The sequence below is a fragment of the Mastomys coucha genome, unplaced genomic scaffold (genome assembly GCF_008632895.1).
Source record: "Mastomys coucha isolate ucsf_1 unplaced genomic scaffold, UCSF_Mcou_1 pScaffold13, whole genome shotgun sequence".
In the NCBI taxonomy this organism is placed as follows: Eukaryota; Metazoa; Chordata; class Mammalia; order Rodentia; family Muridae; genus Mastomys; species Mastomys coucha.
This window is the reverse complement of record NW_022196895.1, coordinates 61189878-61208359: the sequence shown is the minus strand read 5'-3', so window position 1 is coordinate 61208359 and position 18482 is coordinate 61189878. Positions and strand designations below refer to the sequence as shown.

Below are 18482 nucleotides of genomic sequence, written 5' to 3'. Positions count from 1 at the left end.
CCATAGATAAAAGACTAACATAATACCTTACACAAGGAAAATATAACCTTTGCAGAAGCCCTCTGGAGAGGTTCTCTACATATCCAGTTAGACAGGCTGGCCCCTTGGGCCTGTCTGGCAATGTAGGAGTCTGGGGTGGGGATGGTCTATGGTTTCCCTGTCTCCCCGAGTTGAAAGTAGAAAGAGAGAAAGGGGTTGTGGGTATTGGGATGTTAGTCAGCTGTAGTTAACCATACCCACCACGGATTAAGACAGAAGATCCTTACAAATGCAGAGAAGTATCAAGGAATTTTCTCAGAAGAGGTGCATACAGCACACCAGCAGAGCCTCGACTTTTTGCCCTGTAGGAATCATATCCCTAGAGGAGAGCTCAGGCTCACTCCCCCAGCATGCTCTTCCATCCCGTTTGCCGTTAGCACAACTTGCCAGGAGACATTGTCTTTCCCCCGTCCATCTTGTGTCTCTGGTTTATAAGCTATTTGAGAGCGGGGATCTTACCTCATGCCTTCTGTTGTTATGGGCTCAAATTAGCATCTTGCCCTTTGCTGGCATCCAGGACAGTGTCCTTAATGATGGGGAACATAACCTCGAACATCACGGTGTGGACAGAGAGGCAGCACCTGTCCCATGCGACCCACAGCAGGCTTACTTAGGAGGCAGCATTTGGGTGACACAAGCAAGGGGAAATAATGTGCTTGTGAAGAGTTTCCCATGGGAAGTGCTTTAAGGTTTCAAGCTTATGTCTCCTTTCCAAAAAAGAGGGGTTGGAAGTGTTTCTAATTTTAATTTCCTCTTCTTTTCTCCTTATATGGATTCATCTGTTCGTTCATTCTGCAACACTGCCTGAGTAGCTACTGACTGTAGGTGAGGTGTTGGAGACTCAGAAATGGCTAACAAGAGTCTATGCTCTTCCCTGTGGAGAGGAAGAAATTTCTGGCCATGTTTCATGCAAGAAGGACCATTGCGGTGTCTAAGTGTCTCAGAACTCAGAAGCTCTGGTATACACACACACACACACACACACACACACACACACACACACACACACACACGGTATATGGTATATATATATACATATATATATATTTAAAGATTTATTTTATTTATTTTATGTGTATGAGTACACTGTAGCTGTACAGATGGCTGTGAGCCATCATGTGTGTGGCTGCTGGGAACTGAACTCAGGACCTCTGCCGGCCCCGCTCGCTCCGGCCCTGCTTGCTCCAGTGTAATTCACCAGAAGAGGGTGTCAGATCTCATTACGGGTGGTTGTGAGCCACCATGTGGTTGCTGGGATCCGAACTCAGGATCTTCGGAAGAGCCGTCAGTGCTCTTACCCGCTGAGCCATCCCCCTAGCCCCTGCTCAGGTTTACATTAAGGCAAATATCTAGCCTTTGGATATTTCAGCTTGTTGTAACTCTGTAATAAGATCTGGGTTTATCCAGGCATGATGGTACACGCCTGTACTCACAGGTCTTGGGGGGCAGAGATGGGAGGATTTAGGAGTTTAAGGCCCTCTTCAACAGTATAGCAAGTCCAAAGTCAGCCTGGGTATCGGGAGATCCTGTCCCAAGGCAAAAAAGCAAAAGAAAGGAGTGAAGAAGAAAGAGGGAAGGGGAGGTAATGGTAGGGAGGAGAGGAGACTGGAAGGGGAAGGGAGGGCAGAACAGGGGATGAGAGGGGAGAACAGGAGAGGAGAGGGGGAGGGGAAGATAGGAGAAAGGAGAGGAAGAAGGCAAGCTGTTAGAGGCCGAAGGTGAAGCATCTACTGTAAGGCTCTGGATTTGATGGCTATCACTGAAGGAAAAGCGGAGCTGGGGTTGGAGAGGGCTCAGTATCCAGATATGCATGACTTTAGGTCAGGGCTACGGAGTTGACTCTGGGACCTAGAGGGAGCTTTCTGACTCCTGAGCATGGCTGAGCTCATGTGTCAGTCCCAGTGTCTGAATGTATCCTTCATTACATGGCCCATGGTAGTGAATTCCCATCAACCTCCTTTTGAGTGAGCGCGGACTTATGCTTTCCCAGCAGAGAAGCAGTGGAGGAAGAAGGGGATGCCTGCCATTCTACATGAGTGGTTAGAGATGATGTGGGGGTGTGGTCATCGTAGAGTCTGTCTAGCTATGAATATGGGATGGGTCCAGTCCCTGGTCCATTCCCAGCTGTGATTAGCCTACTGATGGCCTTCCCTCAGCCTGCTCTGTTTGGGAGTCGGGGCTTTAAATGGTCCATCTGAAAGGCCTCAAGTCTGTGACAACCCACGGTGCCCCCAGGGCTCATACACAGTCATTTGTATATGCATATGTATATGTAGCCTATACATATAGGCTAGTATACACAGGGAGACGGATCCTTCTGTAGATACCACTCCTGCCACACGTGGCCCCACCCAGTCTGAGGCCTCAGCCTCCACCCTCGTCAGTTCTAGGACTCCAGCTCATCACTGCACGTGATCCCTGGTCCCTGCCTGAACTTGGGAGACCTTTTTGTCAGTTTCCCAGCAATTCCACTGCAGCTCTGGCCTGACTAATGCAATGAACTTCGGTGTTACCTGACAGCCTGACCATCTCCACTTTGGCCCGAATCCCACCCAGGCTTTTCCTCTATCACTTCCTTCATGCTGGGACCCCAGGAAGTCTCCTTCCATCTCACAGTGGTCTTCCATGCTAGCTAAGAGCCCTGTATATCACACTTCCTCTTCAGGGCCCACTGTATGGTTCTATGTCTTGGTGGGAGTCAGGCTGCTCACCTCCCCGTTAAAAGAGTCAATAGCACCTCTACTTCATATTTATTTTCAGATCAAGTGGAGGCTTTCTAAAGGCCAGAGCGCTATTCACCAGTGCCGTTCCACTTCCTCTCTGCTTCATCTGCTATTTTATTTTTTCTCCCTCAGAGCCAGGGAGACTGATGTCAGTATCTTCTGTGTGTTGGGCAACCTGCCATGTACTGACAGGATGGTGCTGACGTGCATGTGGTTAACCTTAAGAGGAGGAGACAGTGGGTCAGAGTGGCTACAGTGGTTACCTGGGGTCCTGGGTAGCATAGTGGATTAAGCTAGGGCTAGGGCTAACTCGGGTTGCCAGGCATCCTGTCTACATAACACAGTGATGGCGAGCCTCTTCCTACAGCCGTGAACACTCTTCATTTTCACCCAAATGAGAACAAGTTTACTACGTGACAACTCTCTCTCTCTACCCCAGAGTTTCACTCAATAATGGTGCAGCTAGCAGCAGCAGATTATCCATTTGCCGGACCTCTTCCATCATGACACAACATGAGCCTCTCTGGTCTTCCTCTCTGAGAATGGACCTCAGAAGGAGACGGGGCCCGTCCTTCTCTCTGAGCTGATGCTGTACACCTTCAAAGACTTTGGGAGTGAGATGTTAAGGTTCTACTCTGAGGGGCTGGAGAGATGGCTCGGGGGTTCAGGGCACTGGCTGCTGTTCTTGCAGAAGACCTTGCGTTCAATTCCCAGCACCTGCTGGCAGCCCCCAGCTCTCCAGTTCCAGGGGATCCAACACCTTCGCGCAGACATACAAGTAGATAAGACACCAATGCGCATAAAATTTAAAAAACATCTATATAATAATATTTAATAAAAATAAGTATATTAAAATATATAAATATAATGTAAATATAGATAATGTATTATATAATGTATTATATAAATATATAATATAAAATATAAATACATAATGTATATATTCCAATCTGAGAAGAACCTTGTGAGTTCCCGCCTCCTTCACAGCAGGGATGATGGGTTTGTACTGCCAGACAGCTCAAGACGCCCATGGCTCTGTGGAGATGCTCATCATCAAAGAGTGGAGAAATCCTTGTAGGACTTCACATCAGATTGCATCATATCATTTGCTGCCCGGAGGTAACCTCTGAAGTCCAACATTGTTATATGTTCCCTAAGGTTTTCCAGATTCTGAGAACATCTAGGTTCCGTAGGTGCCTACTGCATGCTCCTCAGACGATGGGTTCACACAAAGTCTTGCCTTATGTCATCACACGTGGCGCTCTGCTAGAGTGGGGGTGTTAAAGGGAGATTTTAGAGAAGATTTTTAGGATAAACTTAATTATATTTAATTTCACATGTGTGTGCAGATACTTGCAGAGGCCAGAAGGTATTAGATCCCCTGAAACTAGAGTTACAGGTGACTGTGACCCACCTGCTGTGAGTGCTGGGAACTGAAGCTGGGTCCTCTGCAAAAGCAGCAAGCAGTCTTAGCTGGTTGCCATCTCCCTGGCCCTAAGATTTATTTTTGTTTATGTATGTGTGTTTATCCACGCCCGTGTGTGTGTGTATGTATGTGTGTGTGTGTGTGTGTATGCATGTGTGTATGTGTATGTGTATGTGTGTGTGTATGTGTGTGTATGCGTGTGTGTGTATGTGCATATGTGTGTGCGTGTGTGTGTATGTATGCCCTATGTGTGTGAGTATCTGCAGAGGTCAGTGGAGGGCATCAGATACCTTGGAGCTGGAGTTACAGTCCATTGTGAATCATCTGACATGGGAGCTGGGAACTGAACTTGGGGTCCTCTAGAAATGCTCCAAACCACTGAACTGTATTCAGCCCCAGTGGGATTCTATTTTGAAAGCAGGATAGGGAAGGAATGAGTACATTGCCATAGGACTAACTACTTTAAACCTCCAAGTGTGCTGTAGCACAGGCTATGATCAGACCCGTGTGAACTGGAACATACCTGTCCCATTCTCTAAGACATCGGTTTGTTCATGCTGTCCTGGGGATTGAACTCCGGGTCTCACCACACTCGATTCAGTCTCTCTTTTACCTTTTGTTTTGAGTAGAGCTAACTAAGTTGCCCAGGCCTTAACCTCACTATGTAGCCTACACTGGTACTGAACTTGTGATCTCTCTGCCTCAAATTCCTTTGTAGCTTGGGTTGCAGGCCTGTTCCAGCAGGTCAGAGCCACATGTTAGTTTCATTTTAGAGTAAGCCCATTGCTCTGTTGATGTAATAGTCATGCAGGCGGGGGCAGGAATAAATAATCTATCTAAATGGAGCCCTTTGGAAGAAATGGCAAGGTGTCTGGCAATGAATTCTTCACACAGCAGCTACATCTAAAATGTCTCTTAGTGCTAACGATATTACAAGAGCAAGACCTTAAAATAGAGGACTGGTATTGGGTGGGCATGAGTGGGCCATGGATGTGGCCCATGGGTGAGGGACGTGGGTCAGGGACATGGAAGAAGATGGATCAGGAGACGTGGGCGAGATAGGACATGGGTGGAGGGGAGATGAATTGAGATACATGTGGGAAGAGACATGGGTGGGTGGTGAGCACGTGGGTCATGGGAGTTCAGGCAGAGCAGAGCCCTGGGAGTAGAGGTGTGGTATTTTCACTGGGCAGTATCTGAAGTTCTCATTCCTGGCCAAATCTGCCATACTTTCTGTGCTTAATAACTTGGTACTTTGCACCATAGCTCTTTATGAAAATCTGAATGAAAGGGGTGTATGAGAGAATATTCTCCACATATTTGTGAGTACTCAGGCCCAAGGAGGAAACCATCCCAGTGAGGTCAGGGGATCAAGATTGCTCATAGCTATTTCACAAGTATTTCATCTGTTGTGAAACTTTTGCACACTTTAGAAAAGCCTTGCTCCTCGCTTCCTCTAAGTTATTTTTGTGGTTTTCAATTTTCTTTCTTTAATACGATGATTTTTATAAAAAAGATTTAGGAAAAAGAGCAAGTGCACCCTTCAGTGTATCCTACCTACCAGTGTGTATTGTCACAACTGGTAGACACAGGGATAGCTTTCTTTTTAGAAACATCAGTATTTGAACTAATGATGCCTGTGGTTAGAGCCTCCTGGCCTACCTCTCCATGATAGCCTGGCATGTGGCTCAGCCTGAAACTCTGGTTTGAAGTCTCCCTTAAAATAAGGCTGTCCCTAAATTCAAAGCAAAGCTCTTTCAAAGTTAGAGATTTCATAGGGGATCTCCAGTGATGGCATCCTCAGCTGGGACATGTTTCATTTTCTTACTCTCTCTTCCAACAAATACTTGTCGAGTGTTTACTGTATGCTATACCTTGAACACACATAAAATGGACACTCTCTAAAGACAAGCCCTTGCCTGTCACATCTCCCTTGCCTGGAATACTTCTTAGTTTGTTGGAGGAGCTCAATGACTGTTGGCTGGATCAGTAAATTGTCTTCGTCCACGTGGAGTTCAGTTTGCACTTTAATATCAGTGAAATCCAAGTTCCGTGGACACGAGAGACACTTAAAAGAAGATGACAGAGAAATGACTGCCAGGCAGCAAGCGTCCTGGGAGCATGTGAAAGTGTTGGTAGGTGACCTTGGTCCCACTTCGTGCTGGCAGTAGGTGTAGGAATTAACCCTTGGGTAGAAGATCTATTCTCATTTAGAATTTGTGGAGATAAGCCTCTAGGCCAGAGCTTCCCATGGGAAAGAGCATTTCAGGGCCATCTTGTTATAGGCTGGAAGGGTGATGGTAACCTTCTTAGCTCTCTGTCCCCTGCACACTGGAGTAGGGCTCAACGGAACGAAAGTCCTGGAGTCAAAGACAGCATGGCTTACCAAAGAATTACTTCTGTTCTTCTTGGCTGGATATGATTTTGTTTTGCTTTGAAACAGCTGTTGGCTAAAAGTTTCAAGAGACAAGAAGACAGTCAAGGAGTTTCTTTCTCCTTAAATACATCACCCAGTGTTCAGTGCTGAGATGGGCTCAGTTTGCAGATGGTAGGGTTTCTTCCCTGCTTCGCCCCTCCCCTCCTTCTTTCTTTTTTCCCTTCCTTTTCTCCAAACAACATAATCATCTCCTACTTCGTGGGAAGGTGACTTCTTGTCCCAGAGTCTCATTGAAAACTCCAAAATTTTTATCTGTTCTCAGTCAGAAATGATTGGCAGTACTGGTGGCCAGTCCAATTTCTCTTACTCTGTTGGAGACAGGCTTGAAAGACAGGCTTAGCTCCGCTCTTGGTTTTCTGAAGTTCTGGAGAAAAGAAGGGATTCTACACTTAAGTATTTAGAAGGAGAACATATTTTTCTCATCTTCTCATGTGTGGTTTGTTTATTTATTTATTTATTTGAAATCTTACTATGTTGCCTGGGTTGGTTTTGAAATCAGGCAAGCCTTGTACCTTGGCCCCCTGAGTGCTAGCATAAGAGGCACGCACCAGCATGTCTGACCTCTCTCTTTCTTTCTGCCTTTTAGTGACATTATTAACCAGTAGGCTATAATATTTGGAGGACAAAAGTTGCCCTTGGCCACTTTGCAAGCAACATTGAATTCATCTGTCATGACAATGTAACAGTCAGCTGCCCACAGGTCTTGCTGGGACTGATTTGTTCAGAAACAAGTTTATCATTCAATTTGTTTCCATCTCTTTTCCTGGGAGAGAGGAGGGAAAATCGTTAGATACAAGAGGACTGCCAGGGGGCTTTTTGCATATAATGATGAGTTTAGGCATGAGTCCCCTGGAATGAGGAGTGATTTAAATTCACACTTCCCCAGGAAGTCTCTAATAGCCAGAGTGAGTTTGGGGATTCATGTTAAGATTTCAGTCATTTCAGCTATGGTCCTTGTCCCTTATTAAAGTTGTCAGGGATTAGCACCCCTGAGGCTGCAGATAAGTCCTATTGTGAGCTCTCCCAGGAACAATTCTATTCATATCACTTTTCTTTCTTTCTTTTTTTTTTCTAGATGAAAATTCAGGAAACCGATGGGGAGAGCAATGATCTCAACCAGATGCCAGCCTTTTCCATGCCTGCTGAGGAGGCTTCTACATTCACCGGGGCCACAACACATTTTGTCTCCAACTTGAGTGAGATCAACAGGGAAAATTCGTCCTTGGCCCAATACCTGGGGCTGGAGAGCCATCCTCAAAGCCTCCAGCAGGAAGGCAGGCAAAACAGAGAAGGTTACTTGCCTGGTCCTCTCTGGGCAGAATCAGCACATGACCTGAGAAACCTAGAAGACAATGAGGAAGAAGTGTCCCAGGATCCAGCCTCAGTGGCTCTCCCTCAGGGCAATGGTGGCCACTGCAGGGAGCCCAAGCCTTTCTCTGGTGCTTTCTCCCAGCCCACTGCTCCCTCCCTCCCTTTGGAAAACGTGGGCAGTGGGTCAAGGGGCAGAGAAGCTGCATGTGGGATGGGGTGTTTTGAAGCTGGCGACCAAGAAACATGTTATGCTACCATGGATCTCCTCCTTGGAGCACCAGTTGATAAATATTTGCCTCAAGAAATTTGCCCCGAGGACTTGGAGCTGACAGAAGGTCAAAGCAAAGTATGTGATTTATGTTCTCCTGACAAGACACTGGCTGTTCTACAGAGACAAGGTTCTGAGTCTCCACAGACCACAGACAAGTGCAGCCAGGATGGGAAGTCAGCCGAGGGCCCTCTTTTTAACAGTACCTTCGCCTGGAACATGGCACAGGAGGCCAGTGAAGATGCTGTGGAAGGAACAGCAGCTGATATGGGGACTTCTCCCTCCATCTTCTCTTCCACCCTACCCTATAATGAAAGAGGGTTTGGGGAGACACAGCCCCTTTGCTCTGAGACCATCTCCTTTGTAAATGATAATGAAGGAGGCTGGGGAAGTTCCATTCTCAGCATCCCAACTGACATAGACACACTTGCCAGCTACAGTTCCGTCAGGCAGTGCTCAAAAGAGCAGTCCACGGAATCAACTGCTAAGGATGACTGTCATCAGGTGATCAGGGAGACTGAGGGCATACTAACTGATGCCACTGAAGTCCATGAAATCAAATGCCACCCCATTTCTGTTCCCCAGGACAATGACTTTGATGTTGATGCTAACCAGTTCTCCTGTGAGGCACGAGATGGAGATGATTCCCAATCTCTTCCCAATGACGCACAGTCAGGTCATTCACTAAGTAGTTCCACGGGTGATGCCACTGGGGAGACTCTTGTCCCAGCATCCAGTAATGAAGGAGTTCGCAGCCACTTCTCACTTCCTGAGGGACAGGATTTGTGCACCAGGCCTTTCCAGACTGACAACCAGCCTGGGTATAAGAGCCAGACTGTGGAGGGAGCCCACAGCGAAGGCCTTGAAGAGGACTTCAAAGAAAAGGGAAGTGGAATGAAGCAATGCATCTGGCCACAGAGCATATCCCACCGGATTTCTCTTCCTACAAATGATTTCCAAGAAATTTTGCCCTCCATACCTGCCATGCAAGAGGAAGCCCATGTGGAACCCTTGGAGCACTCCCTAGCAGATTCCAGGGAAGAAATTGAGTGTAGCTCGGACCCGAGGACCAGTGTTTCGGTAGTGGCTGAGGAGACTGTGGGAGAAGACAGTCATTTGGTAAGCAGTGTCCCAGCTCTTCCTGACATCTTTCTTGGAGAGAAAGATGACGCTGGACTCGGAAGTTGGGCTGTGGGCAGCAAAGTGAAGATCATAACTTTAGAAGCTCCTGTCTTTGAAATCTGGCCACCAGAACTCGTGAGGCATTCTGGGTACAAGGAGACAGAAGTTGGTCTCACGACACCTGGTAGGAGCTGGGCTCTGTCTGACATCCTCAGAGTGGGTGCCACCAGGCCTGAGCCAGATGCCTTGGGAGTAGCAGCATGGGTTCCCGGCCCTCAAGCTGATGCTCTCATAGCCCCTGGAGCTAACAGGAACACCTGTGTAGGTGCTGCACCAGACAGACAAACATACTGCCGCAGTCTGTCTTGCCAATGTCTGGGCCAGCCCCGATTCCTGGAGTCATCTGTAGACCCTGTTGAGGAAAAGGAGTTAGACATCACAGACTCTCCATTAGAGGTTTCCAAAACAGGAGAGACAGAAACGGCTGAGACAATGAACGAGGAACAAGAGGAAATCCAGCAGATGCTGTGTCACCCCGCCATTATTAACCAGTCGGTGAACTTCCCTAGGATCCTGGAATCCTCTGTGGACCCCATTGATGACAGGGGTGAGATGGAGGGTGTCTGGCATGAGAAGCCAGAGCCCTCTGATTCCGACATAGAAGGAAATGAATTCATTGCTGGAAACATGTGTCAGAGAGTGGACATCCAACTGGCTAACCTACAGATCCCACATCCCCAGGACAGAGAAGAAATCATTCCAAATGAACACACAACCAACCAAAATCATGTAGACAGAGAGCGAGCAGATGCCAAAGCCAGTCAGCCTAATGAAGCAAGAGCGGAAGCAAAAGCTGCCACTTGGCAAGGCCAGGGTCCTGGTGAAGAGAGACAAGGAATTCCAAGTGTATGCAACATGAGCCAAACACAAGATGGTGGTGACAGAAGCCTAGGAGAAGCTGGGCAAAGGGGAAAGGACGAGACTGAGGGCATTTCCCCCATGCCTCCTCTTTCTAGCTGTCTCACAGGAATGACACATACATCGGTCAAGGCTGATAGCAACAACTCCACAGGCCACAGTTATGGCGGATCTGAGCCCAGAACTCATCAAAGCGTAATTCCCATGAGGAAGGAAAAGGGAACTATCAACAACGAGTGTGGGAAACATGCGCCTTCTTCAGATGATCTCACAGACACACCTTGTACCTCATCTCCCAAAGGAGATGTCACACACTTGTCAATAAGCCACGACATGGGGGAACTGAAATCAGAGGAGCTTCAGATGGCAGAAACCAAACCTCTAAACCCACCTGACTCCCCAACAATGAGCTTGGCTCTCACTTTAGGAGAATGTGAGTCAGAGAAAGACCCCGAAAGCTTGTTACTTAGGGACCCATGTCAAAAGGGCTCCACTCTGGATAGTGGGGAAAAGTCCAGAGAGGAACAGCAGAGGCCCGTGGTGTCCCAGATCAGCAAGGCACCTCGGGACCAATCCACAATAGCTGGGTCAGAGGAGGGTGAGAAGAAGCAAGAGGCTTCTGGGAGTGGACACTTGACTTCGGGGATAAAGAAGAAAATTCTATCCAGGGTGGCGGCCCTGAGACTGCGGCTGGAGGAAAAGGAAAATTCGAGGAAGAACTCCATCTTGAAGAAGACACCTAAGTTTGAAAGGTCCTTGTCCTGCACTGATGAGAGAAGAGACCCTAAGAAGGCCCCTTGCAAAGCTAAGGGAAAAGGTGAGCCTCTGCAGCCATCGTTGAAGGGCTAGGCACAAAGCTCCCATGTCCCTTTGAGTCCTTGTCAGTTCAGGTGAGCATCAGGTGGGCGTGGATGCCAGGATTGCGGCCAATCATTCCGTGGTTCTCAAACTCAAGCAGGCTCAGCTCACTCACGGGTAAGCTTGTTCAAGTGCAGGTTTCTGAGCGCCCACAGGACTTTCTGATAGGGGGCGGGGCACCCTCAAGAATCTGCACTTGTGCCCGGTTCCCAGGTGGCTTGGCAGGATACACACACCTGAGACCCCCAGCCCCCATCACAGGTGCCTGCTGGTGTGTGATGGAGAGAGTATGGTGAGGATGCTTTTCAGTTTAATTGCAATCTTTTTTTTTTTTTTAAATCTCCTCTAACAGATGAGCAGAGTCGTTGATGTAGCTAATCTGGAAAACTAAACCGAGCACATGTGGAGCAGGGCACATAAAAAAATATTTCGGCACAGTTTGAGATGTTCTTTAATTGTTGTTGATTCCCCCCTCCCACCCCCTTCATTAAGTATGGCCTAAGGGACCGTTGTTTTTCCTTTCTTTCTTTCTTTCTTCCTTCCTTCCTTCCTTCCTTTCTTTCTTTCTTTCTTTTTGTTTTCTTTTCTATTTTCTTTTTGTTTTGTTTTGTTTTGTTTTTTTCGAGACAGGGTTTCTCTGTCCTGGAACTCACTCTGTAGACCAGGCTGGCCTTGAACTCAGAAATCTGCCTGCCTCTGCCTCCCAAGTGCTGGGATTAAAGGCGTGTGCCACCACTGCCTGGCTCTTGTTTTTCCTTTCAATTTTAAGTGTGCAGGATTTTTTTCGAGGGCTGGTGAGATGGCTCAGCGGGTAAGAGCACCAACTGCTCTTCTGAAGGTCCTGAGTTCGGATTCCAGCAACCACCCATAATGAGATCTGACGCCCTCTTCTGTGCACTCATTTATTTATAATAAATAAATCTTTGCCGGGCAATGGTGGCGCACGCCTTTAATCCCAGCACTTGGGAGGCAGAGACAGGCAGATTTCCGAGTTTGAGGTCAGCCTGGTCTACAGAGTGAGTTCCAGGACAGCCAGGGCTACACAGAGAAACCCTGTCTCGAAAACACCAAAACCAAACCAAAACAAAACAAGAATCTACTTCATCTACTGCTTGCACCTGTGGGCTTTCTAAGACTCTGCTCCTCCTCTCTAGAAAGGGTGGGTCACATGATGCCAGGCACGGCTTTGACTGCATGTACCCAGCTGCCTGGTGATCTCCTCTCGAGCAGCCCGGATTCAATGCCCTCCTCCTGGGCCGTGGTGGGATAGGCAGCAAGAGAACGTGCTCAGGTGATCCTGGGAGAAATGAAAACAGAGGCTCAGTGTTCTCTCTTTCCGAGGCTTAGCACAACGGAAACTTCCTACAGAACAGGAGACTCTAAAAATTACATTTATTGAGTGTGTGTGTGCGCGCATGTGTGTGTGTGTGTGTGTGTGTGTGTGTGTGTGTGTGTGTGTGTGTGACAGCTTGTAGAAGTCAGTTCTCATCTTTCACCCAGGTGGCTCTTGGGGATTGAGGAACTGAACTCAGGTGTCAGGCTTGGCAGCGAGTGCCTTTACCCACCAAGCTGGGACTCTGTAGCAGAGGTTTTGTTTTGTTTTGTTTTGTTTTGTTTTGTTTTAAATCTTTCCTCAACCAGGCTGGGCTGAAGATAAACCCAGTGGCACTCCCACGCCTTTGCTCATAAGCTGCATTTCTACTTGTCTGCCACGTGAACGCGATCTTGGCTGACTTCACATTTCCCAGAACCCATCATTCTGCTCTGCGCCTGCTTTACGCTCTCCTCTTTGTCCCACGATGCAATTGGGCTCCCATGATATTGACAGAAATCTCTGCAAGGCTCTGGTTGAAGGATTTGGGCCTCAACCAGCCCATTGCCACTTCCTGGGGCCCAAGTCCGATTTTTATATTTTATTCTATTATCTTGTTATCTGTGCTGTCAAAGAAAAATTGGAAAACCATTAACGCAATGCATTCAGTGTAGAGAAGTTTGAGGCATCCGAGTGAATAAAACCCTGAATTGGTACTTCTGGCTTGACTATGGACTAGACAGCCTTCTATGATAATGTGTGCTTTTGTGTTCCCACCGGGGCTGTAATAAACTGACCATATTTCTCCTAATGCCAGGCCTGATGAACTGTTCTCTGCTGGGTTCCTCTGGCCTCCTATTGTTCTAATGCCTATACTGCCACCTGGTGGCTGCTCTGGCCAATTACACATTTGCTCCCAAGGCCCTGAATCTGGTTAAACTCAAGAGGCAACCTCCAACTCACAGACCAGCCCATGATTTTCTCACCATTTGAGTATCGTTCATACTCATGTCACTCTTGTCGGTGAGATGGATTCGAGACACATCACTCTAGTCCACCAGACCACAAAGACAACTGCACTGTATGTGTGTGTGTGTGTGAACTTTATTCAACAAATAATTTATTTGAATTGTCCTTTACATTTGAAGAACTTAAGTTCAGTTACCTGGACAATGAAAATTTTATTCTACCCTGGATCACCAGCTCTTATTTCTATCAGGTGATTCCAAATAGCATCTTATTTGGCCCAAATCCTATGGACTGGGCTTCTAAAATTGCTCAAATTTCCTTCCTTTAAAGAACAAAATTTTGGGAGAAAGACAGAGAGAGAGAGAGAGAGAGAGAGAGAGAGAGAGAGAGAGAGAGAGAGAGAGAGAGAGAGAGAGAGAGAGAGAGACAGGGAGACAGAGACAGAGAGACAGAGAGAGGCAGAGAGGCAGGGAGACAGAGAGAGAGAGAAAGAGAGAGAGGAGGAGAGGTAGAGAGAGACAGAGACAGAGAGAGACAGAGACAGAGAGAGACAGAGAGAGAGAGGCAGAGAGGCAGAGAGAAAGAGAGAGAGAGAGAGAGAGAGAGAGCGCGCACTCAGTGATTTAGAGCACTTGCTGCTCTTGCCAAGTACCCAGGTTCGATTCTCAGCACCCACGTGGAGGCTCACAACCACCTGTAACTCCAGTTCTAAAACATTTGATTCCCGATTCTGATCTCTGCAGGTACCAGGCCCAACCGTGGTGCCCATACACAAATCTAAATAAACAAACCAAAGTTATATGAGCTCTATTTTCCCAGGAGCATTATAGACCTTTAGAATTTACATAATGAAAAAAAAACAAGTGTTGTTTGTTTGCTTTTTTTTATTAGATCGGTTCGTTTCTTTTTCCACTGTTAACATTTGAACCAGCCGCCATCTCCTCTCAGGCTATTCAGTTGCTTCATTCCTGGGTTAGGAACGTTTTCCCTGTCTCTGCGGAGAATGCTACGGATCAGTGAGTGAGATGGTCTTTAGCCTACGCTAACCTACACATCTGTCTCTAGCTCCAGTATTGCTGAAGAAGATCCAGGCTGAGACGGCTCCTGAGCGCTCTGGAAATATAAAGTTGAGCTGCCAGTTTTCAGAAATTCATGAAGACTCCACAGTTTGCTGGACGAAAGATTCAAAGTCGATAGCCCAGGTCAAGAAAAGGTGGGACGCTACCTCTCACGGCTACTGTTTGTTTGCTTCTTCGTGTGGTTGTCAAAGAAAGTAAAAAATAAGAAGAAATGAGATGCGAGTAGAAGCAGAGATTCCGTATCCAAGGTCTGTTAAGGTTTGGCTAAGAAGTGCCCGCCCCCTCAGCCCCAAGGGCTCATGGGCTTACGGCTTGATTGACAGATGATGGGCTTTAGGGAACCAATGAGAACATGAGGGCGCGATGGCTCTGACTTAACAGGCAGGTCAAGCCACTGATGACTTTATAACTTGATGACATTACTGGAAGGTGGTAGAAACTGGGATATGGGGCCTGGTTGAAGTGGGTTAATTGGGATGTGTGTTTGAAGGGTACGTTTTGGCTCTGGCTCTTGACGTGAGGAGTTTCAGCCCCTCTGCCCTTCTTCCATGATATAAGCTCAGAAACAGAGTAAACTGGCCACAGACTGAAACCGTGAGCCAAAATAAGTCCTCCTTTTTTTTTTTTTAAGATTTATTTTATTTTATGTGTATGAGTACACTGTAGCTGTACAGATGGCCGTGAGCCATCATGTGTGTGGCTGCTGGGAATTGAACTCAGGACCTTTGCCGCTCCGCTCGCTCGGGACCCGCTCTCTCCAGCGTAATTCACTGTAGCTGTCTTTAGATACACCAGAAGAGGGCGTCAGATCTCATTATGGGTGGTTGTGAGCCACCATGTAGTTGCTGGGATCCGAGCTCAGGACCTTCGGAAGAGCAGTTAGTGCTCTTACCCGCTGAGACATCTCGCCAGCCACCACCAGTCAATACTCTATGTCAGATATTTTTGTCATGGTGAAGAAAGGTTGTCATAGCATCCAAGAAGAGAAGAGTGAAATTCAACTGTCTGGATAGGGAATATGGTGGCTAGTTCTTTCTTCTGCCTGCTACCTCTGAGTTGGGTGTTCCTAGGAAGCAGCAGGCTCTCCCGTTACAGTTTTAAAAATTAGGATACAGAGTGAATAAAATCCTAAATTCTGGGGCCTAAGATTAGAAAACTTTTTGGAACTTACAGGTATTTTCTGTTCAATATCCCTCCTGCCCCCCAATTAATCTAGCAAATATCAACCAAAATTAAGGAGACTCAACAGGGGGAAAGGTCCCATGGTCACAGAAAAGTAAAGCTTTTGAGGAAGACAAACGGCATCCCTTAAGATAGAAAGAGCACATTATTCAGAGTACTTAACATGTTGGAGGAGCCGGAGTCGGAGGTGAACACAAGAAAATGCCACATGGGAGACAACTCACTCAGCTCCCCAAATCACTCTGGTAATGAATGTTCAAGAAAACAGGTAAAGTCCTGGCTCATGTGACAAGCCTTCAAAACAAATCAGTGGAGATCTGCATAACTTAAGCATTTCCCAGAAACTTATTTCTGCCTTAGAGAGACCTTAGGCCAGCTGCCCGAATTCTTGGAGGTATTTCCATCTTTGTAAACTTAATGGAAATAGGCTGAAAAGGTGGGAAATAGGAAGGAGCTCCTATATTCAGTCAAAGACTCCTGCTTGAAAGGAATGTCTGGAAATTATTTCTCAAGAGTACCCATGAAGACCTGAGTTACAGTCTCTGGTCTACCAGCATCACTCCAGAAAAATCTAAACACATTTGCTCACTAACCACTTGGCAGGATGCGTTCCCATTATCCTGCTTGTCTTGTGCATGGCTTAAAAATGATGATAAGAGTGAAGAAGCACTCTGATTTTTAAATCGACGCATCTTCCTAGAGCTTTATTTTAAAAGTACTCACTATGGAGTTTAATTATTTTTCTGAAACTGTCATTTCAGGACAATTAACCAGCAATTTTTTTACTTATTCTTCTTGCTCTAATCTGAGCACCTTCTGGGTCTTTTGGCCTCTGAGGAGTATTTCCCCAAACCCAACCTCCCTCCGAGGAGCACAGGAAGCTCTCAAGGCCTTTAAAGTCACAAAGTTTGCTCCGTTTCTGCTTAGAAATGGCTGCGTTGGGCCAGTTTGCTTTCTTCTTACTGCTACTTGAGAAACTTTCTAAGTCAGCACTCCTTTGCAGACAGCTCATTTGCATGATTTGAGATGGCTTTTCAAATGCTAGTTAACTCCTCTCACCCTTACTTCCATGAAAGTACTTTACTTTATGTGCCCCTACCTGAAGTAGCTCAGTGCCTGGTTCCATCAGTGCCTGGCTTTCTGTCACTCTAGTGAAGTCATCTGGGATGGCTAACTCATAGGGGGCCTCCTATTTTCTCACCGTTTTAGAGATTCCATCTATGATTAGGCAGACCTGACACCTTGGGTCTGTGGTGTGGATTCAAGATGCCAAGGAGAGCGGTCTGTTTTAGAGGGAGATGCTGACCTCATAGCCAGGGAGTTGAAGCCCCAGTGTCACAACCCCCCCTTGAGGACATGCCATCAATAACCTAAAGACCAGCTTCTATGTGTAACCTCTTGAAGGACCCACTAGCACCACTAAGGGGACAAATCTGTAGCCTATGTACTTCGTTGGTGGGGGGGATAGCCAACACCCAAACTATAGCACTTGCCAAGGTATAGATTTCAAAGAGCTGAACTCTAAAAGGTGATTAGGAACTTGTAGCAGAGGTCTTAAACACACCAACTGAGAAGTAAATCAGTTAGACGGCAAAACTGTTCAAATGGGCATTTGAAGTGCGAGGATGTCAACAGCCAACAGGCAAAGGGATATGTAACATGTATTTTTCAAATACATATAAAACCAGCTTGTGGTTAGCAGGTGCTAGACTCAGGTGTTGTCTTTTCTTCTGCATAGAAAGTGTCAAGTCAGTACATGACTCAGAACCGTCTGGATGGGTCATCATATTGTTTGCCTTTGTTTTATGAGCCGCCCAGGCTGGCCCCGAACTTGTACTTCTTCTGTTTCAACCTTCCCGGCATAGTTGACAGACAGGCATTCACCACTACATAGAACTGGACGTGTTCTATTTTAAATAATAAACAGCATCGGGGCAAAGATCTTTATGAGGAAAGTAACCCCACCAGGGACATACCATCACCTCTGTTGGAGTTTTAGGTAATTTCCTTAACAAGCTACAGTCTGGAAGCTAGAAGTCAAAATGCTTTCTTGTGTCCAGAGCAAGACTTGTAGACTTTCTCCAGAGAGTCACAAAGAAGAATGCATTGTCATGTAGTGTGTGTGTGTGTGTGTGTGTGATGTCTTGGCTCTGGGGACTTTCAAGTTGGCTCTAAGACTGTTGTAGTCATTCAAATTTTTTTGTCTGGTCACTAGGAACCGACTCTCCTCTCTGAAAAAAAAAATAGGCACTTTGGAGTGGCATGATCTTTTGAAAGAAGCATCAGGCACATGGAGTGGTCCAGCTGATAGCTGGGCAAGGTCTTACTGCCAGGCTCTAGACAAGAAGGGGCTATATGCTGCTGAATATGCATCCCCATCGAATGATCATGGGGAGGAAAAATTAAGGTCTGTTCAGCCACTCTTGGGTGCTGAATGGATGCTGCTGGCTGCCCCTTGTTCCTAGGCGTTGGGGTTGGGTAATGCAGTCTCACAGCTAAGCATCTCTGTTGTGTCAGCCTTGCCCACACTTAGCCATGCTGTCCTAACTCACAGAGTAACTGGATAGGAACTCAACTTTCCACTCCTGGCTCAAAAGACGCACCATCCTCTTTTACTTTCCATAGTAACATTGTTGCATCTTCTGGCTTAATGGTTGCTTTTCCTCCCCATCACTGAGTCTTCCACAACTGAATGCATAACAGCCCTCTTGGGTTCATAAAGAAGTGGTTTTCTTTTATGGAGAAAGCTGTCTGACACTACTGACCCCCACTTTCCTGGCTTATGGCCATGCACAAGGTGAGACCTTTTGTGCCTCATGTGTGACTCACATGCCTGCT

At 46.8% G+C, this 18482-nt stretch overlaps 1 protein-coding gene across 5 annotated transcripts in view; it reads left to right on the top strand.

Annotated features, from left to right (window-relative positions):
• The window catches only part of Alpk2 (alpha kinase 2), a 127363-nt gene that overhangs the window by 78458 nt on the left and 30423 nt on the right, over window positions 1-18482 (top strand). For all 5 annotated transcript variants that reach the window (XM_031365886.1, XM_031365887.1, XM_031365888.1 and 2 more), the window contains 2 exons: window positions 7701-11061; window positions 14449-14596. In XM_031365886.1, coding sequence (XP_031221746.1) covers window positions 7701-11061; window positions 14449-14596 — 3509 coding nt within the window. The remainder of the gene's footprint in view (window positions 1-7700; window positions 11062-14448; window positions 14597-18482) is intronic.